This window comes from Solea solea, chromosome 11 (assembly GCF_958295425.1).
Source record: "Solea solea chromosome 11, fSolSol10.1, whole genome shotgun sequence".
Classification (NCBI taxonomy): Eukaryota; Metazoa; Chordata; class Actinopteri; order Pleuronectiformes; family Soleidae; genus Solea; species Solea solea.
The window spans coordinates 22,258,627-22,284,139 of record NC_081144.1 but is presented as its reverse complement, the minus strand read 5'-3'; the positions used below and the strand labels follow the sequence as shown (position 1 = coordinate 22,284,139).

Here is a 25,513-nt window from a genome sequence, read left to right as displayed (position 1 = left end):
TCTTACCATAGTTACTATCTTTGTATATGTATCATAGTATAGGCTGTGAATCTCTGTTATTTTCTCTTCTTGCTTAAAGTAGCTGTCACAAAAGCAATTTCAAACCGTTTCTGATTCTGATAACGTGATGAGCCGTTGCTTGGAACTAGATTCACACATTTATCGTTTGACCCTTCTGTGTTCAAGGTGGCGTTCTCAGGTCACAGCTCAAAAACAAAAACTGATCTGCAACGAAAAATCTGTCCACTGTTAGACAACAGCTCTCTTGAGAGAAACCGAGTAGGAGTCGAGAGAAAAATAACCCCAAGGACAGTTGCTCCCTGTGTGTACACGGAGGTGCACAAGTCCTTTTTGTTTAAGCGTTGCAGCTGGACCTGACTGACTAATTGCTAGTTTGATCCAGTTTTCCAGGGCTTTCTTCAAAGGCCTGTGCGTTTCATTAGGATTCTGCAGCAGTGGCTTCTTCCTTTTGGGCTCCGAGATTTAAATTATGCAAAGTTATACAAAGAATTTACTGTGACTGTTCCTGCAGAAAAGATGTTCTACCCCCCCCCCCCCAAAAAAAAACAGCATCACCCAAAACTGCAGTTGCTTGATAAGATATGAACTGTCATGTTCACCCCACAGTTTAATCTGCTTCTTCTTACTGGCGCTGAAGAATTTTATCTTCAATGAATGCTTGATTTATCCAGAGGGCAAAACCTCTGCAGAGCCCTGAGGTCTGCACTGACTAAAGCTTTCACAAAGATCACTCACTGCACTGCTTCAATTATTTAATGAATGATTAGTGTAATTAAAAGAAATCAAGGACGGAAATAATCCCAGTAGCAGTTTGTTTCATCGTTAATTTTTATTGTTAACAACATGGCCACTTATGGAATCTTTGCTGGCATCGTTTCAGAAATTGTAGGAATTTATGTCTTTTTTTTTAACAACCTAATTTCTAATCTCTTATTGTGTTTCTGACTCTTTAGTCTCCTCCAAAGGGAGCCACCATCCCATATCGACCGAGTCCCTCACCAGCTGCCCTCCTCATTGCAGGAAATCAGGTAAAAAAAAAAAGGGAACGCTTTACAGCTCACGTTACACAGATTATCAATGAAAGATGGGATGGTCATGAAGTCTTTGGGGGTTCAGAGAAAGCGGGTCAAGGTCGTCAGCCTGAGAAATGATCATTTTGACCATGACAAATGGCATCACTTGGTTTGGGAACTATTGCCTTGAAGCAAAATGTTTTTTTTTTGGCCAGAACCATCTAGGTTTTTTGACACCACATGTAACCACATTTACTGCACTCTTACACTAACAGGATGGTTCTGGCTGTCAATCACTAGCTGTATATTCGAACGAGAGAAGGCAATTTCTGAAGGAATTGCAGTGGGATTGCCGCCCTCTGCCCGAACTGAAGCCAATCTGGCACCGCAGCATTGAATCTTTATGAAAGCGAAGTTAAAATGACGTGTCCAAGTCTCTAACTGATGGTCTGAGTGAAAATTGGTGCAAAATGAGGGATTGGAAGTCCAAAATCTGAATACATCCATTAGCGCTGTCATGGTGGTAATTACAAATTATTGCAGAGGAAGACAATATTCAACACATCCGCACATGACTTCATCTAGGCAGAAACAATGGCCACTGCACTGGTGCCTAAACAGGTGCTGTGTCCATTTAAGAGCACCAGTGCATGAAGAGCTAATGTGCTGCAACAACGTATTGTTTTAACTACCGTGAAATGTCATTCCACTAGATATACACTCATTTTTGTTTAATTCATCACAGCCCTCATTTAGCAACTAACTCACTGTGTCACACGTATAACCACACATACAGTCCTAATCCCAGCCTAGCAGAGGGTTGCCAATTTCCCGGTAAGATAAAATAAGGGACACAATGCTCATCTGTGTGCAGTCTAAGCTGCTGATCTGAATCAGAATCTAAACAAGTTAATGGACTAATAACAGCGGGGCATGAAGAAGAACATATAACATAAATCACAGAACCGGATTTTATTTTATTTAAAAAAAAGAACATGTGTCAAGTCATTTTCTCCTTTTACATTTTACATACAAGCTCTTACATATACGTCACGGCAACATCCAATTTTACACACAATTACAGTATAGTGGGCATGAATAAAGAGCCAGTGAATTCAGATTTGTGCTCAAGGCCACTCACATGTGTTGGTGGATCGACTGATGACTAAATTATTCTGAGAGAAGCAGCTGGGACTGAGACTCTCACCTTGACAACTCACATGAGAGTCCCAGCAGTTACTTGGGAGGAGACATTTCCAATAATCAAATATTTGATTGGAGCCTTGGTGAACCCTGGTGTAGAAACAAGACTCATGTAGGAGCTCCTCAGTGGGGGATCGGGTGGTGTTGGTGTGTGTGTGTGTGTGTGTGTGTGTGTGTGTGTGTGTGTAGCTGGGATTGAGTGCTACAGATGCCTTTGTTTTAGAAAGCACAGATACACACCCTCCCTCCCTCCCTCCCTCCCGCAGAGTGAGTCACAAGATTAGCAAGTGAGACTGGAGACCTGCCGTCTCCTGTGGCTACAGCAGCACTCCGATACTCTGCATAGCTGTCAGCAGTCTTGACAGTGTTTGTGTCGCCTCAGACTCTGGTCAGTTTCAGGAATGGCTTTGTGTTTTTGAAATTCCTCACAATAAGCTATCAAAGTGAACCTGGTGTGAGCTCTCGATGGTCAGCTGTGGCCTTTAATGAAGGCTGCACAGTGATAATGAGTGTTTGTGCAATTTGGTCCACGGGTTTGCAGATGAGTCACAGCCTAGTTAGGTGTGTTCAAATAAATGCAGCTTTGATTAAAATTGATACATAGTAATAAAAAGAAGAAAAAAAGGGGAGGTTTTAGTCATTATTTTGACATCAGATGTATAAGTTCACATTATGTTCACATTGTGCTTCTCCCATGTGTTTGTAGGTGTTTGAGGCGTCAGAGTTTGCGCCCCACCCTCTGTACTCTGTTACCCAGGGCGGCCTGGACCTCCAGCAGGTAACTGAACATTCATTCATGTATATAATATGTAAATACATATGTTACATTTTATATTAGGGCTGTCGAGGGCCACACGGTTGGTGTAGTGGTTAGCACGCTTGAGTTTACAGTAAGAAGACCCGGGTTTGTGACCCAGTCGGAACAAGGACCTTTCTGCATGGAGTTTGCACGTTCTCCCCGTGTGTGCGTGGGTTTTCTCCGGGTTCTCCGGTTTCCTCCCACACTTTAAAGACATGCAGATTTGGGGATTAGGTAAATTGGACACTAAAAATTGGCAATCTGTCCAAGGTGTACCCCGCCTAATGCCCTCTGTCAGCTGAGCGTGGCTTATCCATATGGAGGATAAAGCGTTAGAAGATGGATGGATGGGTTATGGCTGTCAAAGTTAACATTAGAATAATGGGTTAATGCAAATTGCTTTTAAACATTTACTGATGAAGTTGCATGTTGCAGCTGAATCTCCCGTCCCTTGCAAGTGTGTTGGAGAATCTACGTCGCCTTCAGTTTGCATCAAAACTCAAAAGATGTTTAATTTGTCTATTGTGGGCAATAGGTGGGTAAAAATGGCGGCCTTAATAGAGACGACCCAGCTCCAGATATAGCTATAAAAGGCTCATTCTGGGGTAATAAAAACAACAATCCAATGCCAAATGAAGTATAATCTATCAAATAGAAATTATTTTATCCACATTTCAGACACTGGGCCTTTAATGCCACTTGTTTTTTTTTTATTGTTCTGTGAAACTCTGATGGAGCTGAACTGTGAAGTTAGTTTCAAGTTGGGTATTCCACACATTGACCCGTTAACGGTCATCTTTCTTTAAACTAACTTCTCTGCTGTCTTTGTGAGGGAGGAAGAAGATTCAAGATTCAATAGATGTCACAACAAATGTGTGGAAGGCTTGTGCTGTCAACTCAGTTTGAATAGAACGATATAAGAGAATAAAGACATCGTAAAATAGACTACATTAAGAATGTAAATGAAAAAAATGATTATGGGAAATACACATATATACACATGAGGTTAATTCTCCACTCCAGATTAACAAACTCGGACTCACAGCATGTTGAGATTAGAGGAACAGCTACGAGATGCATTCAATGACACTGGTAAATGTACCACCCTGTGGTAATAGATGGACTAATAATAGGGAAATTGGAGAATTGTTACTATTTAAACTTACATTAATGCTACATCAAAGTCAATATGTCTGTATATCTGTTGTTGCCATTTTTATTTTATGAGCATGCAGGACTTTTGAGGTTATTCTGGGGAATATTCTGTACAGTATTTTTCTTTGTTTACACATGTAGCAATAATGATAAACATTTTGTGCATAGCGCTAGTAAACGGAATTTAAACATTTGACAAATATCCCTGTGAGGTATTTAACAAATACCAAAAAAAAAACATGATTAATTTGCAATCAAGCTTTTCCAGAATCAGCTTGCAGGCTTCAAACAGAACACATTCAGAAATGAGTCTCAGGTTTGTGGGGTGGGGGATTTGAGTGCCGAGTGAGAGCCTGCACTTGTTTGGTATGTCCAAATTTACACAGTCCATCATCTGGCATTAGGTATTGAAAACAACAGCTGAGTGTAAGCTGCAGCTATTGTTCTAGCCTGTCACAAGAGCTGTAACCCCTCCCGAAACACGACGCCATCTCTCTCTCTCTCACTCTCTCACACACACACACACACACACACACCACGGCGGCCCCATCATTTCTTTTTTAGCCTCTAGCTCTGCACCAGAAACATTTCAGCTTTGGGAATATTTCCCCTGTGACAACAATAGCACACACTGTCTTAATATCCGAATGGATGTAACCTTTTTCGACAAACCTGTGCTCGATTGGGAAAAAAAGAGAGTGTAAATGTGTATAATACTATATAAATAGTTCAAAGACTGGAATCCGTCGTGCTATTAATGGCACGATTATTGCGTCTAGCTTGTGGTGTTTGTGTGCTTTCCTGTATAAACACAGCTGTAATGTATTAATGTAAGGGCTCAGCTCGGCTCTCTGCTTTATGACCGTCAGGGACGGACTGGTAATAGTAGCCAGACACCTGGCGTCAGGCAGAACTGAGTTAAGCTAAGTGCTGTCTGCTGAAACCATGACTGTAACGAGGGAGGAGACACCACCCTCACTAATTGCAGGCAACAGACAGATATTAGTATTTCACATACATAAATGATAAAGTGTGTTCATTGGAAGAGAAAAACAAAGGCAAAACACTTTTCCAGTACAATGAATTTTACATTATGTGGAGCTAGCGGGCAGCATCACATTATCTATTATTACATGCTTTTAGCAAATCCTGTAAAGAGTCATTTCACCTTAATTACAGAAAACAACAAAAGCTTCTCCTTTTTTTTTTTTAACTTACTCTTAGTTGTAAACAGATCTGCTTTAATCTGCTTTTGAGACCAGTAAACAATCACCCTTCATTATAGGAAGCACCTCTTAAAAGCTCAAAAAACATCCTAAAATACTTTTTCATTACGTTAATACTGTAATACTTTAATTTATTAAACTAAGAATTTGCATGAAACTAACAGTGATAATGATGCACAACTAAACCTACTACGTGTTTTAATGTTGAAAGTAAACAACAACACGATGTTGTTCGTGCATAGGTTTTGGAGCAGGTGTTAGGACATGATGTGCTTTGGTGTAAAAATAGCACAGTTTGTGGTGGAAAAGCAGTTTAAACCATGTGTCATTCGTTCTTTCCGTGTTCAACTGAGAATGTAAAAAAAGGAAAGAAATAACGCCTCATCGTTTCATTACTTGTTTTATAATCGCAAAATCAAAAAAAAAGGGTTGATTTTGTGTTTAAATCAAATTAAGCAAAATTTGATCACAGATCACAGATCCGATCACAAAAACCACATTCAGAGGTGGTTTGAGGACACATGTGGCCTCACCCCTGTGCTGCATTTACACAATCTGTCCTTAGGACGGATTAGAGAGCGCCGCCTCCTCAGATGACATCATCTAATCCGCAGCGGTGTCACTATTTTTACACTAATCACTAATGTATACGGTGATTTATCTGTATCCACCGACACGATATTAACATGTTTTTTCAATGCTTTAAATGTTATTTTATGGAACAGCAGTGTGAGTAGTAGGGCTTTGAGTCACTCATAGGGTTCCCATGGGTCCTTGAAATCCTTTGAATTTCAAAAAGGTCCTTTAAAGTTTATGAAAGTTACCACAAGAAAGAAGTTAAGTTGATATTTGGGTGAATGTCTCCCTTGTTTGGTACGACGCCACCTACTGTTTCATGCTCTGCATTGCTTGATGTACGTAAATAGACGAGGCCTGTGCAGAACAGACACTGTCTCCACTGTTTGTAGATGTAACAGAGAGCAAAGTTACACACTGACTTGTCCAAAATCCCAAGGACAATCGCTTGTCCAGATGCAGAGCATGCTGCAAATCAATAAAAGTGGACGCCATGGGAGAAGCGGCTCTTACAAGCTGCCCTCACACCTTAAGCTGTGTCAGCACATCCAATTGGTCCTGGAAAGTCCTTGAAAAGTCCTTGAATTTCATGTCGACCAAGGTGTGGGAACCATTCAGCTCCTTGGGTCTCTTATCTTCCCTCTCTGTCACACACAGACATGACCACGGTAACATTAGACACAGCAGTCGTGACATCAGTGCGTCCAAAAGTCGGTAGCAACTGGACTTGACGTTTGTCTTGAAGAGGTTTCACCTCTAATCCAAGAGTCTTTTCCAGTTGAGAGAATTCATCCTCTTGGATTACGCCGGCTTTGATGAAAGAGAATTTACACAGATGACATCAGTGTGTGTTTTAATAAAGGTCGGGGGGCAGCCGATCTGATCTCACGTGGTCACGGTAGCGACATCTTGGATGCGTTTTAATGCAGAGTGTGAACAGTTGTACTCAGTGTTGTCCACATGTGATTAGCTCATTAAGAGCACACGTTAATTCTAGTTCTATAAGACATTCTTGACTGCCATGTGTGTGTTTCACAGCATTTTACCAGAATCTTTCATCGCAGGAGCTGCTTGTAACGCAGTTCATGTCGAACTCAGTGTAGTATCTAAACTAACAGGCAGATATTCCCTTTTAAATCTTTTATATGTCCTCAGTGCACTGAGTGCTACAGTTGACCTCCATCACACTGGAGCAGATGGATTTCTCCAAACCAGAAATATGAAACTATAACTCTGCACCGGTCAAGTCCATCAGAGGTTAATAAGATAGACTGTACATCCTCCACATAAGTTCACAACTGAACTATATAGAAAATCATTGAACCTCTACTGGAAAAAGAAGAAGAAAAAAAAACACTCCTGCGGCGGCAGCGAAGCACTTTCATTAAGAGGCTGCAGGTTTATGACATTTGTGTGATGTTTTATTGCTGTAATTTGCCTAATGCATGATGCTCTCTTTCAGGCCTATACTTTGCAAAACCAATATGGCATTCCACACTCAGAGGTATGAACACACTTACATATTCACCCACCCACTGGAAAAAGCTTGTAACAAGAGATCACCATATTGTGATGTGATGTAATGTGTAAAATATGAATTAAAAATAATCGGAATTGACATAAAAGTCAATAATTTGTGTAACATCAGAATCGGACCATGTTTATAGGGCATTTCATTGTTTCGTACACATGTAAATATCATTTATTATTGGCTGTATTTCAAGAAAGTAGCACAGATCATAAACAGCTACAGTACAGAAACAGCTGTATAATTGTGTCGATCAGTCCTTTTATTTTAGATTATATCACAAACCTCTAAAAAAATACACATTTTCATGATTTCAGAGAAACAATATGTGCCCAGAATTAAATGAAACTTATTGTAATATTTCTGTACTGTATTTCACAGCTGGCCAAGCTACATCAGCTGTCAATGCAGCAAGGTCTGAGTCCCATACCCCAGCCTGCTTCGACTATCATACCTGGTATGTACAGAAGTCACATTGCTCGTTGTTTACGTACATGAATATTTATATAATAGTTTCCTTAAAGAAGTTGGTAACACTTTACAATAGTTAATTAACACTAATTAATGTAATGTAATTGACTGTTTTTGACTGTTATTTAGCTTAATGCAGTTATTCATTTCATTATAACTAAAAAGCTTTAACTGTAAACGTCTTTAGTTCAAATGTTATTCAAGGTTTCTGTGTCTGCAAAGTTGAAAATGTGTTTCCCTTCAGTGACACATTACTTAAGAATACTCGGTAACACTTTATATTAAGGAACACATATTCACCATTAACTATGGTGCTTACTAACATGCATATAAGTAGCATACTAGCCCTTTATTAGTAAACATTAAGCACGTATTTACACCTTATTTAGGGAAAATCTTAATTCCTGAAGTAAAAGAGGTAGAATATGGTTATGTAAAAAAAAAGTGTCAATATGTTATTAATAATCACTAATAAAGCCTAGTATGCGACTTAACCAATAATACCCACTATTATATATATAAATATTTAGTATCTCTGTAGTTGTTTAAGGGTCACCAAGAGCATTCATAAAGATTAATATTGGTTAATATATTCTTATAGTTAAATGTGTTAACAGTAGCTTTGTAAACCCTTGAATAATGCCTTAGCCTGGACATTTGCATTATTATATGTTATTTAAAAAACCATAATTAACAGTTAGTAAATGCTTATTATTGTATTATTATTGTAAAATGTTCCTATCTGTAAAGATGTCCCACCTGCCTTTGAATGCACTGATTATGAGCTTTTATTACAGCAAATTATTACATGAAATGATACAGAGTCAGAGAGTGCTGCGTTAAAGGATCAGTCGATAAAAATGGAAATGACTGTAACAGCTTTACTATATCTGGCAGGCTGACAGTGGCGGCTCGTGTCGTTCCACTGACTCGAGCAGCGTGAATGAATATTTAAATATCTGATAAAGACGATTGTGCTCAGTCGTTGCTTCTCTTTTCTCTTATCAGGGATGGACTCGAACTCCCAGACATCTCAGGAGCTGCTTATCCCCAATGATGTAAGTAGCAGTAACTCATCACTTTAAAGCTTTGGCTTTTTTCTTTATGATGGTAGTGTTCTCCCATATGAACTGCAGAAAACCCCCCATCGTATACAGTGCTGTGCGCTCTGCAGCCAGTGACTGCACATTCAGTCGTGTGCCTCTCAGAGACAGAGAGTGCAGGGCAACTTCCTAATCATCCTCATTATTCTAACCTCCAACTAACCCAAGGTTAAAGGGATTCTGAGCTGATATGGATCCTTTTGCATTATTGTCTGGGCTGCAGTTGCAGTGCTTCGGAGTGACTCCCATGAGTGCTCAGTAAATCCTCTCATGTTCCCTGACCTACTTAGAAGCTGTCTGCTGTCAAAACAGCCAATAAGAAAACAGACAAGGATCCTTTCCCTCTTCACTCAGCCTCCACCAGGGTTTGATGAAACGTCTTTCCAATCTGAGAGCAAAATGCATCCAGTCACTTCAAATGATCAGAGTCGGGCTACATTTCCCGTCTTGATCCCTCGGATGTTACATTTTGCTGGTTTTGGATGTGTGTTATTAATTATTACATTCATTATTCCCCTCGTTTCATTTAGAAAATGAATTTAAGAAAAAAAAAATATCAAGTCAAATTCATAATTAAGCAGTTAGTAATTTATGGTTTAATTTGCAGCTCTGATATCCGGTGTAATAACAGAATCACTTTAATTCATAAAAGATAACTATTGTTGCTCAGAAGATTGTTGCTTGTTGTTAGAAAATCTTATGAAAAGATCTGAGCTATTAAAATGTTCATTGATTGTATTTTAATACATATTCTGACTTCCTGTAAGCACGGCTGTTGTAACAGTTTTGTCATCGGCTATGGAGACAACACCGTGGTTTATAGATATTCTTTATCATTTCATGTAAATATAAATTACTTTTATTATATTAATTAATTAGTAGCTGGAGGGGAAAAAAAAGTTTGTCAATTCAATTCAGTTTTATGAATATGTCGTTAATCAGTTCACTTCAATGTCAGTTCAAACTCCTTCATTAATCTCATTGGGGTGAACAAAAGTATGTCTACAAAAATAAACAGGCAGGAGGAAGTGAATTAGGATTAAGAATATGTGAAAAGACATTGAATAACAAAGTCAATGAGAATTAATGTCAAATCTACACTGAAAAAATGAAATGGTTGAAAAACCAGTACTTAAATTGGTAACACCTGGATATATTAACACTTTATCCAATCAGGAGCCAGAACAGCACACAGAGGCGGTCATTTCTGCTTGTAAGGTCAGGCTGTTTTTCTGTAAATAAAACATCAAATGGGTTCATTCACTGGCATAGGCAGGTTCCCACGCTAACGCTAACAGCAGCAATACGCAGGAAGTTAGCCAAAGGTTAGCCAATGACGACACAGTCGCTATCAGCAGCTTTAAAGGGCCAGTGTGGAATAATTAGTGGTAAATAATCATACACAACTCTCTTTACTCGCTTTGTTTCCTCGTTTAGTCGTTGGTTTATGCTGTTCTTTTTTCAGAAGTTTGTAAAGTAAGATTCTGAAATGCTAACTCTGGCATGCTAGCACAAGATGGCGGCTTCTGTAAACAAGCCTTGCTGTAAAGTACATATAAAAGGCTCTGTCTAACACTTTTAAAGTGATTACACACTCATGCAAACATATGTATGGGTAGTAAATAGAATTTCTGCCAGTTAACCCTCCTAAATATTAAACACATTGCCTCAGGAAGCCAAAGTCCCAAGAAACACTCCTGCCTTTTAGCTCATCAAAATGTCTGCTCTAAAAAGGCTCAGTAATTTCCTTCCAACATCCAAACACTATCAACACAAACAGGAGCTGATGTTAGTGCGTCTCTTGGGGACTATTTTAAACTGCGTAGCTATCGCAAGTATTTACTGCGGCAGGATGGTATTTGAGGTAGTGACTTAAAAATAAACTGCAGCGGCCATGTTTGGTGACAAAGGAGTGTGTCTGTCACTGGAACACTGGAACACTGCGGCTCATTGATGTGCTTTCTGGAAAAAATAAATCCAGGATTGTTTTCACCGAGGAATAAAGTGCAATTTATCAGGGTTCATCTTCATAATCAGTGATCGTTTTATTGAAGATGTCTTGTGAAGGGAAAATCTTTATCCTTAACACTCCTGCTGCTGCAGCTCCTTTAGATGCAAAGAAAATATCTGCAATTCTTTATTAGAGAGAATTGTTATTTATTTATTTTTAAGAGAGAGAGAGAGAGTATTGTACTTTACCACATAGAACAGTAATCCCCAAAATGTGGGCCATGGCCCCCTGGTGAGCCATAAGGGTACTGCAAGTAGGCCACAAGAAATCATAGAAAAAATGATTTACATTTTTAGTCATTAAAGTTCATAATGACAGTTGCTGGAGCCAATCCCAAGTGACATAGGGAGAGGCGGGGTCACATCGTGGACAGGGTCACAGACTCAGATCTATGGTCAGTTTAGAGTGTCCAGTTAACGTAATCTGCATGTTTGTGGACTGCGGGAGGAAACCGGAGTACACAGGGAGAAGATGCAAACTCCACACAGAAAGGTCCTTGGTCAAACTGGGATCCAAACTGGTGACCTTCTTGCTCTGAGATAATACTGCACACCACTACACCACCCACATTAGGCTCAAATCATTATAAAATATACATTGTTAATTATTAAATTTCCTTTGCAAATGGTTGCGTTCATGTAGATGAACTGATCATTTATGTGCTTTTGTTTTGTAAGTTGTAAACATCACAACTCAATCTTGAATAAACTCAATAAGTAGATGTAAATTAAACCCAAAGCCCAAAGATGTAATATAGAACATTTCTGCTATTCAAATCTGTATCTGTATTTTTTTTTTTCACCCTTTTATGACATCATCCACCTATTTGTAGACATAAACCAGAGGAGACGACAAAACAACAGTTTCATGATTTCCAACTATAGCAGCAGAAATCACATACTTACATGTTTCGTTATATTTAATTACATTTTTAAGGCAGTTTCCTAGATTTTTTAAGTGAAATCATATTTTAAAGTGGATAAAAAACTAGATATGTGGAGTTTTTTTTCGTTTGTTTTTTTCCTCTTCAGAATTTAAAATGGATCGCAGCATTTTAAAGTTTAGGAATGGCCTTCAACAGCATTTCTAAAATGCCTGAAGGCTTTCTTTCCCCCCTCAAAGTAAACCCCCACATGGCGAGTGGCACAATGCATCAGAGGAATGAGGGAGTCCAGTGCTGTACGTGACAGGGACAGCTGTAAGCTGTGGCCATTGTTCCAGACGAGATGACTTGTAGTCATGACTGAGTCTCCTCAGCCTTCCATCCCCCCTCAGGCTGGAGCCACACTCCGCCTGCACAATCCTGCTCTGTGCTTACACACTGAAGGCTGGGGGCATCTCACACACACACACACAGATGCATTGAGAAACAGCTTACACACAGTCAGCAGGATATACTGTAATACTGCGCAAGTAGGACTTGGCCAGAAGAAAAATGGCTGCACCCTTGCCATTCCATTGCTCTTCCTGTATCCTTTCAAATAACTGCCTCAGCAGGAACTCAACAATATGGGCCACTTACAGCTGAGGATCAGGAGCCACCGTGTTATTGATATGAAAACAAAACAAAACAAAATCACTACACAGACAGCACACTGTTGTTTTCATTAGGTTTACAAGTCATTGAAGTATTTTATATTTATATATATTTATTTATTTAATGAAGATGAACTCAATACCGTCCTTAAATACAGTGCTAAAGTCTTAAGAGTGATAATTGACCGACAACCACACATAAACCACCGTCAAAATGTCAAAATTTATTGCAATACTGTAGAAAACTCAGGATTATTTGAGAATAAAATTTAAACACATTTAAAACACTTTAAATGTGTTTAAACATTTGTTTCCTAACTGCAAAAGAAAGTAAGCAAAATCCTTATCGTGAGCTCTGGACTGTCCCAATTATAGCAAGTCCAAAAAGTAAAGGATAAATAAATAAATATCATAATCATAAATATCCAGTGAGGGAAAAATGAGGGACAGTACATTTTGTTTGAAAAACCAAGATAATAATATTTTACAGTACATTGAATTTTTTACTTAAATATGGTAAACTAGCACTGACAGATAATTATGTATATCTTTGAGGTTTTTTTGTCAATTGAAAATGAACCAACATTTTAATAACTAATATTAAATTAATATATCAGTTCATTTAACTGTAGCTGCATTTATATATTTTTTTTTTGTTTAAAGTGGAGCTTCAAGAATTTTTTTCCTTTGTGTCTATTGGGATTGTTCCTACGGGAATGACTGTTGACTGAGGTCATGCGCGCCAAAGTGGGCGAGCAGTTGACAGCTGGTGTCTATTGACAGCTGGTGTAAAAGGCCAGTGGAGAGTCTGTGTCTCAGTGGGGAGGAGAAATGATCTGTGATTTGAGGGCTGTAGTGGCCATTGTCTCATGAGTTGCTCTCTTTAGTCTTAAAAATCCACCCCCCACGTGCACACACACACACACACACACACCTCCACCCTATCCCTAGAATAAACTGCTGAGCCAATAATAGCCAGGCAGACCAACCAGGTCGCTGTGTGACAAATCAGACATTGCGGAACAGGCTGCTTACTTCTCAGGAAAGGAATGTGAAAAGCAGGGACAAGTGCCGCACAAACGCTCTGTGTGTGTGTGTGCGTGTTCCTACCTCTGTGTCAGCCGTTAAGCTGCCAGTACACACACATACTAAAAGTACTTCATCACTGCCTGTCCCCACTCACTGTATATCTGGCAGCGGAACCGTGTCACTGAGCTCTGACACCCTGCACTTGAGCTAATATGCAGCCTCAAGCTTGTGGTCTGGTAAATATCTATTGTCACTAATGGCCAAGGGTCCAGGTTGGTTAATGAAAGCAGAACAAAAGTAATAATACATGCAATAAAACTTGTGCCACACTGTCTAATCTCTTCTCAGTAATGGGAACACTCAAGCCGACGGGATTGTATATTATATATTTGAGTTATTTTCCCATTATGTTTTCCATTAGTGCGGAGATGCATCTCCCTGGCATGCGTTTGGGAAGTGATTTGTTTGGGAAGTCATCACCACTCTGTGGAATCAATAACCTTTTAGCCACTCAGATTAATGACAGGCAAATGTGCCCTCACTCGTCTCTGTTACCGGTGCACATGCAGTAGCAATTAAGGGAGACTCCTGGGAGACAGAAGTGCCTTTGACATGCATGATGGATGGCCGACGCAACTCAAGACAAACAGTGTAATTGCAATATTTGAAGTGGTGTGCGTTATGTCATCTCAACATTCGCTACACACTGCTTATTTTCCCGTCGCCTTGTTTTGCCCTTTTTTCGTCAGAATCACTTTCATCAGCATAACAAATCCTACGACGTCGAGAAGCTCAATTCAGTCAAATGATTTATCGAGCCACTTTGCTCGTAAAGCAGCTCCTTCCCTCCCCCTCCCCCTCCCCCGTGTGTCAGCAAACTCATTCATCTTTTCAGTCAAAGCGACTAATCCACCCTCACCTCTGTTCTCCCGCAGCTGATCGGCTCCATCATCGGTCGCCAGGGCACCAAGATCAACGAGATCCGACAGGTGTCGGGGGCTCAGATCAAGATTGGCAGCCAGCTGGACGGGACAAGTGACCGCCATGTCACTATCACAGGAACACCGGTCAACATCAACCTGGCCCAGTACCTCATTACCTCCTGGTGAGGCCCAGTGACATGCACAGCCACTGATCATGAATGCACTGATTTAAAAGTGTCAAAGGTGACTCTATGTTTCCTGATAAACAGTAAAAAGGAATGTCCTGGTGCAGCTGATAATTGATAATAGAGGGACCAGGTATTGTAGGACACAGTAACCGTTTCCATTTGGAAATTGGGTATTTGTAGTTCAGCACTGATTAACTATATATTCGAAGAAGTTGTTTCAATACGTTAGAAATAAAATTACACACACACCAATTAGAGAGAGTGAAACTGACTTCTGCATTTAACCCATCCTTATCCTTGACCTCCAATTACAAGCTCAGTTCCTTTCCTCTTGGCCATGAGCTCCCTTTGTAAAGAAAATAATTCAACAGAGGACAGAATATTGCAGTGAATGATTGAATTAGTTCATATAAATACAAGTGGATAAACGTCTGGTCCCAATAAACAGAATATAAGTGGATAAATGAAGAACAACATTGAAAAAGAAAAATGTAATGTGGGAATGGAAAATCGAAAATACTGAAGATTATTTCTTTAGAAAGGGATTTGGTCGTAATTTGTCCCTGCTATTATTTATATTATTGTTGTTATTATTGCTATATTCAATTGAGGCCATGTCCTTCATTCATTTCAAATACTCTACAGAGAGAAGGATTTGTCCAGTTCATTCACTGACGAGGAGCAGTGCTTGAAATGCCAGTAATTGGTGTCTGTATAATACACTCAGAGATTAGTATCAATGTGTTGGTGCTGCATGAACAAATGGAAATCTACCAGAGTTACTCATGCTTTACACCTGGAACATCGAAACACGAATATTGTTTTAATTTTTTATTAATTTAAGTACATTTTACACACACACATATGTATATATATACATATATATGTATATATGTATGTAAATATATATATATATATATATATATATATATATATATATATATATATGTACATGTAAATACAGAAGCAATTAAATAGTCAAATCAGGTGAGTAGTATCTGAGCAGGACATAACCAGTAATCTTTGATCTGAGAGTTCTAGTTTATCTGTAAGGGATTAGTGACTCACTGATGATGTGTAAGGTGAGGCCATATTTAAGGACACATTGACACATTCTGACAAAGTTAAGGTTTCAGGTATAACCACAGACATTGTTATTGACTGGTATTGCTAACAATGACTAGCCCGACTCGGGGGGTGACGTAACTCCCAGTTCCAACGTAAGTGGAACGTAGCAAAGTCATCAGTCGTCATCATCTACCGCTTTATCCTCAACCAGAGGGTCGCGGGGGGTGCTGTGCCAATCTCAGCTACATCGGGCGATAGGCGGGGTACACCCTGGACAGTTCGCCAGTCCATCGCAGGGCCACACACAGATAGAGACAAACAACCATTCACTCTCACACTCACTCCTATGGTCAATTTAGAGCATGGGTGTCAAACTGGCGGCCCGCGGGCCACATGCGGCCCTCCAATCGGTTACATGTGGCCCGCCCACCACAAAATGAATTAGCTAGCAATATTTCTTATAATAGTAATAAGATATTCGGTTGTAATTGTTGCTTTAGTCAATGTATTACACTCAACATTAAATTCCATATATTTAAGCTGTTTTAAAAATAGTTATCCTCGTCATTATTTGCTAAATTTTCTATTTATTTATCATAAATAGCTTTCAATTGTGAAGTATACACAATTTTTTATCAAAACAAGCGCTTTTACTTTGAAATTCTGTCTCATATCATCATGAATATCTTATATTGCCCTCCCCGCTACGGAACACAATTTTTCTATAGACCAGCCCCCTCTTGACCAAACTAGATGCTCATTGGCCCCAAGATCATTTGAGTTTGACACCCGTGATTTAGAGTGTTCAATCTATCTATCCCCACATTGCATGTTTTTGGACTGTGGGAGGAAGCCGGAGAACCCGGAGAGAACCCACGCACACACGGGGAGAACATGCAAACTCCATGCAGAAAGGCCCTTGTTTCAACCGGGGCTCGAACCCGGGTCTTCTCGCTGCAACACGAGCGTGCTAAGCACTACACCACCGTGTGGCCCCGTAGCAAAGTCCTCTAATTTAATTTTCTGTTCTGTTTCTGTCTCCTTATCCTCCCTCCCTCCCTCCCTCTTCCTCTATTTGTCCCTTGTAGTTTAGAGACAGCCAAATCCACGGCCCAGGCCGCCACCATGGCATCTCCTGTCGACCTCAACATGGCCTTCACCCAGCCCAATTCCCCAGCTGCCTCCCCCACTCCCACCCTGGCTGCTATGGGTGCACTGACCCCTCATATGTTGGCGAGCACCCCGTACGGTGCCATGCCCCTCTCCGGCCTGCTGGGGGTGAAGTCCGTCCCCTTCCTGACTCTGTCCAGCCCCGCCCCAAACGTGGCTGCCACTGGAGCCCCCTCCCACTCCACTCTGGCTGCCTACACCGCCAAAATCTCCTCAGCCAACTGCATCAAAAAGCCAGAGAGACAGAAGTTCGCTCCTTACTGATGTGGCCTCTGTTTCTCTACACGTGCAGAGAGACGGAGGAGGGACGAGCGTGCAGTGTTACTTCCACAAACGCCTGATGTAGCCATATACCCGCCGGCAGAGATGCTCTTGACTTTTAATCTGTGATGCACCAACAGAGACGAGACCAATGGAGATGTGGATAAAGGTATTTCAAGTTATTTACGGTTATAGATAAGTTGTGAGTTTCCCATGAATTGATGGACTGCTTTCCTTTGTCACCTCATCACTGATATTGATCCTTACACTGAACACAAAAATGGACGTAGTTTTTTTTCCAGTTGTAAAACAAACTCCCATTGAGAAACCTCGACTGACGCGGTGACAGACGTCACCTGTCACCACGCTCCCATTGGACGATGCTAGCTGTCAATCACACTCATATGTGTCATGCTTGATTGTTTATTGTCCTCTAAATGGAAACATCATTTTCAAAACTGACAAGAAGAGCTGAAACTAGTGATCGAGACCATTAACTCCTCAGGAAAATATTTGCTGATGTTATAAATCAAGTAAGTCGTCGAAGCTCATTTTCCCATAGACTGCCTTTTGCAACCAGTTGAATCGCCCCCTGGTGGCTAACTGCTACTTCACTACGTCCATTTTTAAAGACAGCGTATGAATTGATCGCTAAAAAAAAACAAAAAAAGAAAAAGGAAAAAAAAAAACATTGGTACCTCACTGAGAAACATGTTTAAATAACAGTTTTTATACGTGTTTCTCCAGTGAGAGGTCAGCTATGAGTATTTATCCTCCAATAAATTTGTAAATTATACTCAGATGCTCTACTGTACAATGCTTTTATACAATGTCTATGTTTGCCTCATAAAGTTTTTAAGAAAATTTGTAAATGTTTTGGGGGGGGTATTTTTTTTTAATAATCTGTGCTACAGTACTGTACGTTACTGTTCGGTGTTATGTTCATTTTGTTGGATTTTGTTTTGAATGAGCAACTGGATTAATCTTTATTTATTAGTATTGTTTCATTTATTAAAAGTCTTTGTTTCCTGACTTGTGTCCTAGTTTTTGTCTCTTCCCTTTCATCCTTTCATGTTGTGACTGTCTGCTGCACAACAATGCTGTGGCTCAGTTTTATTAGCTTCACAGGTATATAAACCGTGAAATGAATTCAGTGATAAATTAATGGAGTTGCGCAGTAGCACAGTATTCAGGAGAGGAAAGTGTACACAACATGATGCAGTGCCAGATCCAGGTTATTTTTGTTTTCTTCCAAACACAGTCTGCATGACAGCTTCTCATTCCAGTTGCCGGGATTTATGAGGTGCTTTTCACTTCATTGTGCTCCTGTGCCCTGAACAATAACTGCAGAATGAGACGGTGCAACTCGGGGAAGAGACGTGCGTTCTGCCCATGAGCCGAGCAATAACAGCCTGACATGCATGTCAGTGCACAAACAAAAGCACACTGTGCTGCGTGCGGAGAGCATGTTGTTATACTGAAACAAGTCACGGTAATTCCCCTAAGACAAATTCTAGCTTTGTGTGGAACAAAAGAAAACAGAGGAAAGAAAAAAAAGAGAGCGAAGCCACAGTGATGCTGCAAAAATAAAATCCAGTATCTGCATCATCAGCATGCACCACAGCATCATCATCATCATCCTCCTCAGGAGAGGCAGCGAGGAGCCTTTCATCCTAACTCGTCTGTTTTTTTTTTCTATGCCTGCATAACAATAAGATATGCAAGACACTGACACACTGCACAATCCTATCTATCTATCTATCTATCTAGTTAGCGTGCTATCTATCTGGTTAATATGCTATCTATCTATCTATCTAGTTAGCTAGAATTTATCTATCTATGTAGTTAGCATGCTATCGATCTGGTTAATATGCTATCTATCTATCTATCTAGTTAGCATGCTATCTATTTATCTGGTTAATATGCTATCTATCTATCTATCTTGTTAGAGTGCTATCTATCTATCTATCTATCTATCTATCTATCTATCTATTTAGCGTACTATCTATCTATCTGGATAATATGCTATCTATCTATCTATCTATCTCTCTAGCATGCTATCTATATCTAGTTAGTGTGCTATCTATATCTATCTATCTATCTGGTTAACATGCTACTTATATCTATCTATCTAGTTAGCATGCTATATTTATTTATCTATCTAGTTAGTGTGCTAGTTAGCTAGAATTTATCTATCTAGTTAGCGTACTATCGATATATCTATCTAGTTAACATGCTATCTATATCTATCTAGTTAGCATGCTATCTATCTAGTTAGCGTGCTAGTAAGCTAGAATCTATCTATCTAGTTAGCACGCTATCTATCTACCTATCTATCTAGTTAGTATGCTATCTTCATTATGATATTAAATGTATGCTCTAGTTCTAATTATCACTGAAGGTTATGTTTACAGTGATAAACAGGGTGTCAGTGGGTGACTTATGCCATCTGTAGGCCACACTTCATTAAACTGATAAACTGTTAAAAATAGTGTTAATTGGATCAATGTTTGTAGGGATGTGTTAATTACCTGACATTCTGACTCACTTTTTAACATTTTATCAACATACACATACTGAACGGAATATATACACATCGATTATTCAGTTTCAGAGTTGTTTTTTTTTTAATAATTAAAACAAACGTTCTGATTTTTCAGCTCCTTAAATAAGAATATTTTCTGGTTTCTTTGCTCCATTGATGATGATGATGATGATGATGATGATGATGAATAAATCATTAAAACTTAAAGAATTTTGGTTTGTGGACAAAACGAAACATTGAGGTTTGGGAAATTTTGGACATTTTATGGACCGAAAAAATACTTCAATAATAATGGATGGATCAATTGATAATGAAAATAATCGTTAGTTGCAGTTTTATACACCAGCAAATGTATTTGAATATCAGTGTAGGATGTTACTAACGTATAGGCTGCCATTAGATGTTACATTTACACTTGAACAATAACAAAACCTTGTCTCTCAAATATCTGCTATTACACCAGGTTTATTCACAGACATGTTGGATGAACTCAATGACAGCTTGTTAATACAGTGTATATATATATATATACACATATATATATATATATATATATATATATATATATTTAAGACCAACTTTCAGTCAATCCAAATGCCAATGATCATCAGAACTGGACAGACGTAAAACAACAAAGCTGGTGGTGACCTGAGACTTTTGCACAGTGCTGTTTGTGTGTGTACACATGGGAAGTGACAGAAACTTCATCTGCAGTGTGAAGTTCATATTACAATAGCTCACACAGGTGAGTGTGAATTCACAGGTCGCTTTAAAACTGAAGAGGTCGGCAGATAAAATATATATCCAGAAACTCTTAGACAAAGAGCTGAATCCTGAATAACAAGACTGGGTCACACATGAGAAACTATCATGAGGGGAAAAACTGCAGGGACTGTCACTGAGGAAACAGATAAAACCTGCCCCACACCAGAGGATAATTGGCCAGAATTCGGTCCCGATCCACTTTTTTGTGTGTTCCTCTGCACAAGACATCACATAAACAGCTAATAACTGATGATAAGACCATTGATTAAAACACTGACAATCTGTTCATTATGGCCTCCCACACGTCAGATTTAAAAATCCTCTAGTGTGGAGCAGGATTAAGACTTTCTAAAATCGCACATCTTCAAAACACAAGGGTTAACGAGACACAGGTGTGGCTAATTAGGGCGGGGCAGACGATCAGCACACAGGAGGGCAGGAAGTGAAGTGACCTGAAATGAGAGACAGCAATGAGTCAAAAAAACAAAACACACAAACTAAAAATACACAGAGCAGAAAACATAACTCAAGCATGAGCTATTGTAGTTCTCACCTTCTGTTTGTTCTCTTACCCTAAGCACACACACGTACACACCTACTTCTAACATAACCCCTTAACCCTCCAACAGCCCTTTGAAGTTTTGAGGACATACCAGAATATACACACACGCATACTAACACACAAATTATTATGTATTTTAGAGTACGCTCATGATATATGTACATCATATATGAACTAGTAAAAATGAATATATTAAACATCAACTTTAACCCCAAATTCTAATCTTAACGCTGAAACACTTTTAAAGTCAAACAGTATCGACCATAAAAACGTTGTTGTGTTTCTGAGGTCCGTCCACACACACACACACACACACACGCAGTCATTTTTGTCAGGACTCTTCATTGACTTCTGTTCAGTTGGACAATCTTATCCTTACTCATAACCCTGTTAATGTTTAACCCTAACTTAAATTCACATTCTAATCATAAACATAACTTCCTCAGAAATGAAGTTCTGGACTGGCCCTGACAAGGTCAGTTCGGAGTACCGAATACACACACAAACACACACACAGGCAGTGTTATCTCAACACTGACTGTAGCATCAGTCACAGGCTTGCATTTCCATGACAAACAGCGCCCTCTAGTGTCACCTCCACACACTGCACCGGCACCATCACCACAGCAGAGGTAAAGAAAGAAGACGTTGGAGCTGATAAAAGATTGTCTTTAATGTTTGGCATTGTTAATGAATTCCATACCACAGCAGTTATGGGAGTAGGAAAACCACTTTTACAACCAAACACTGTTTGATCATGCTAACACCATATGTACAGGAAAGCACATTGAAAAGTGTATAAAGTATTTATATGAGAAGACTCAAAGTCAAGAACGGTGGAGACGGCCACAGTCGAATGGAATTTGTCCATTTTTCAAACACTGATTATAGATATTTATCAATTACATTGATCTCTGGAGTACATGTATATACACAAAACAATGATAAACCTTTTTTTTTTGAGGGTGTCTGCAATAATTCTCAAAAATATTTCACAATACTGCTGTATGTACAATGACAGAATTTACATTGAAAAATTCTACTGTACGTATATTTTGAGCATCACTTCAGTCACCAGTTATCCTCCAAGCCATCGAGCTCTCAGGAGATACTCACATACTGTATATATATATATATATATCTATATATATCTAACTTCAGGTTCATCTCCATACAAAGGACAGCAGCCTATATGTGGTACCTGGGTACGGCTTCTGAAATATGTTCACACGACTGATGATCTCACATACAAAAATAGATGTTGTCTAGTCAGCTGACAACCTGATGTACAATAACACAAAGCATCCACCTGGAAAAAAAAAAGAAGAAGAAGAAAACAACCAGGAAAAACGGGTATTTGTTAAAATATTAGCTTTATCCTTCCACCCCACTATGTCTCAGTAAACAGTGCTGTTCTTCTGCTCCGCAAAAAAAAAACAGATAACCTCTCCTCCGAATCAGGGCTTCAGTGTTCTTCTGAAACACATCATCGGTTTTCACACGAACGGAAAGTGATTGAGAAAGAGCCGCAGGCAGAATAGGAAACATTAGCGCTATGAACCAAACAACAATCTGAAACCAAGAGCGGGACGAAACCATACAAAAACATCACTGTTGTAGGTAGATATCTTCCCCCTTCCCCCCTTCCCCCCTCCCCCACCTCCAGGAAGCATAGCGTGAACAGAGTGAAACGGAGAACGGTTGTTGGTAAATGAGCTTCTCACAGTCTGGATGAGGGTCAAACTGCATTTGAGTGCACTTAAGGCCGGGAGGCATTTCCGACTCTGAGTGGTCAACCTCGACCAGCCACTCAGCAGCCGAGGGTCAGGACAGTGTCATCAGACGCCAGTGCAGCTGTCCACGCTCTGCCCTCACTGCTTAACATGTCCAACCGCCATTATTTAGTGAAAAGACAAAAATGAAAAGGAGGGGAGATAGAGAGTGAGAGAGAGAGAGAGAGAGAGAGAGAGGGAGAGCAAGAGAGAGAGAGAATGGTACTGTGTTCAGCGTCCAGCAGGTGGTTGTGAGGTGTGAAGTGGAAAGTCCTCGTCTTTTCAACATGAAACACGACAGGCGTAGAGTTCTGCCTGTCATTGTCCGGCAATCTGCGTTCTTCCTTCTCAAGATATCTTTGTCACACAAACAGAGAGAAACACAGACGTCTTCAACAGAGACTTCAACTTAAAGCACTTGAACAAAAAAAAAACAAACAAAACAGATTTGCAGCTTGTGCAATACAAACAGAGCATCTCGTCTGAATACATTCACGTAGGTTTCCATACGCACGGTACGGAGGGGGAATCGTCAAGTCTGTGGTCAGCTGACGTTTCGTTATCCCTTGAGATGCCGGTCCAGGAGATCTGCAAGTCCGACCGTCGAGACCCGCCACAGCAGCAGCAGCAACATGGATTACAGTGCGCCATTTGATATGATTCACTATTAAGGAGCACTTAACAGTGTTTTGAAAAACGTAATGGACTTAAGCCTTTGAAAACACTATAATGTAGCAAATTTATCAAAATAAGAATTTGTATATATGAAGCGTTTCAAGCAGAGAAGTCACTTCACTGTGAATAACAACCTTCTGTCGCTTCCTTGTGTTGTGAAAATGACATGAGAAGCAAAATTCAGGGAGTTCAGAGCTTGTACTGCACCTGGGATCATGTCGGTAAAATGATCGCGGTCGTCATGTTTCACAAAACTGTCGTCGTATTATTCTCAAATTAAAAAAACAAAACAAAAAACATGCTCACAAACAAGTTGTACGGTTGTGTACAATCAATATCAATTTTTGAACAAAGTGAATCTGTCTCAGTGTTCGACAGATCGTTCTCTTCTAATAACATCTTAGAGGCTACAGTGATGGGCAGTCGCACCTCAAAGGTTCACTCCTGTGTCTCTTTCCTTCATATGCACTTGAATTAAAAACAAAAAAAAGAAGAGTTAACAAGAGACTCTTTTCTGTCTCTGCTCCTTTAACTCAGGTGCAAATGAAGTGAAAAAGACAAGGAGGAGAGAAAAGCTCTAACTGAAGTGTGAGCGCAGCCTCCTCATCACTGTGCCTCCTCGTGCTCCTCACTGATGCACTGCTCCCAGGCGTGTTTCCCCTGCTCGTCTCTGTGGCCGTGGGGGGAGTGGAAGATCCTGCGGGGCAGTGGGATGGGCTGAGGTGCCAGCTCCTCCTCAGGGATGCAGCCCTCTCTCAGATAGGGCTTCGGTGGCACGGCTGGAGGCTGAGGCCGGCGGTAGGGGATGTGGTGAGGGCCATGAGTGGGGGCGTGGTGGTGCGGCGGGGGCCCGTGGGAGTGACTGTCCAGCCCGGGGTGGGCATGAGCATGCGGGTGTGGGTGGGTGTGCGGGTGCGAGGCGGGGCTGCGGTAATGGAAGGGGCGGACCGGGTCCACGGCATCAATATCAGTTCCACCATAGTGGATGTGCAGGTAGGGAGAGGCCAGGTACTCGTCAGGAGGAGACCACAGGTGACTGGGTAGAGGCTCCAGGGCATCGTTCCTGATGGGACCAGGCTCTGGATACTGACCTCCATAGTTACTCTCACTCAGGGAGGAAACGCCGCTGCTGGCGCTGCCCGACAGAGTGGAGTTACTGCCCCCTAGAGCTGACTGAGGACTGGTGGGGGAGCCAGGGATCGGGTGGAGAGGAGACTGGTGAAAGACACAGAGACATCGTGGGTGTGTTTCACTTGAATTACAGTCAGAGCAGAGTTGTCACAGGAACCTGAATGTTAACATGACTTATGCTGTGTCACAAATACTGGAATTACCCTCAAGTGGAAAAGAAAATAGAGCTACAAGAAAATAGCTCATCACTCTGATGTGAACACTGGTGCCTCGTCCCAGGCATTTGGGTGAATTATTTGACTTGAAATGGCAAATTATATTGAATAATTTGCAAGTGAAGACTGTGAACTGATCATTTGGAGCAGAGAGTGAGAGACACAGGTTGGCTGGAAATAACTGGCTGTGTCAGTCCTGACACTCCACTCGACATAATCACAGTGAAACATCAAAGACATGGAGATAATACACCGAGAGCCTGATTTAGCAGGAAAAGATGCATTTTGCAGGTGATCAAGGAGGAATAACTCAAGGAGGGTTTTGCATGTTCCACCAAGAGCCTGCAACTGCTAAAAGAAATCCGATCCCATGATATTGGAGATTAATAAACATATTATTATGGAGAAAAAGGTTGTAGCTGTGCCCTCTTTGGTACGGGCATGACACCAGGTAGTTGTTCAGTGCTGTTTCTGCCATGATGGCTATAAATGGCCCTGGTTTGAGGGATTTAAGAGGGTGTGCAGGCCATTTTTTGAAGTCCAACAAACCAAGCAGACCACTGAGCA

General features: G+C 40.4%; 2 protein-coding genes across 4 annotated transcripts in view; one reads left to right on the top strand and one right to left on the bottom strand.

Annotated features, from left to right (window-relative positions):
* LOC131468795 (poly(rC)-binding protein 4-like) overlaps positions 1-18,313 on the top strand; it is a 56,733-nt gene extending 38,420 nt beyond the window's left edge. The window contains exons 8-14 of the mRNA XM_058643393.1: positions 975-1,049; positions 2,944-3,015; positions 7,456-7,497; positions 7,903-7,978; positions 9,001-9,050; positions 14,607-14,776; positions 16,939-18,313. Of these exons, the coding sequence (XP_058499376.1) occupies positions 975-1,049; positions 2,944-3,015; positions 7,456-7,497; positions 7,903-7,978; positions 9,001-9,050; positions 14,607-14,776; positions 16,939-17,284 (831 nt within the window). The 3' untranslated portion in view covers positions 17,285-18,313. The remainder of the gene's footprint in view (positions 1-974; positions 1,050-2,943; positions 3,016-7,455; positions 7,498-7,902; positions 7,979-9,000; positions 9,051-14,606; positions 14,777-16,938) is intronic.
* A 3,493-nt stretch (positions 18,314-21,806) lies between these two features.
* Positions 21,807-25,513, bottom strand: part of LOC131468717 (dedicator of cytokinesis protein 3-like) — a 70,002-nt gene continuing 66,295 nt past the window's right edge. For all 3 annotated transcript variants that reach the window (XM_058643246.1, XM_058643247.1, XM_058643248.1), the window contains exon 54: positions 21,807-24,815. In XM_058643246.1, coding sequence (XP_058499229.1) covers positions 24,207-24,815 — 609 coding nt within the window. In that variant the 3' untranslated portion in view covers positions 21,807-24,206. The remainder of the gene's footprint in view (positions 24,816-25,513) is intronic.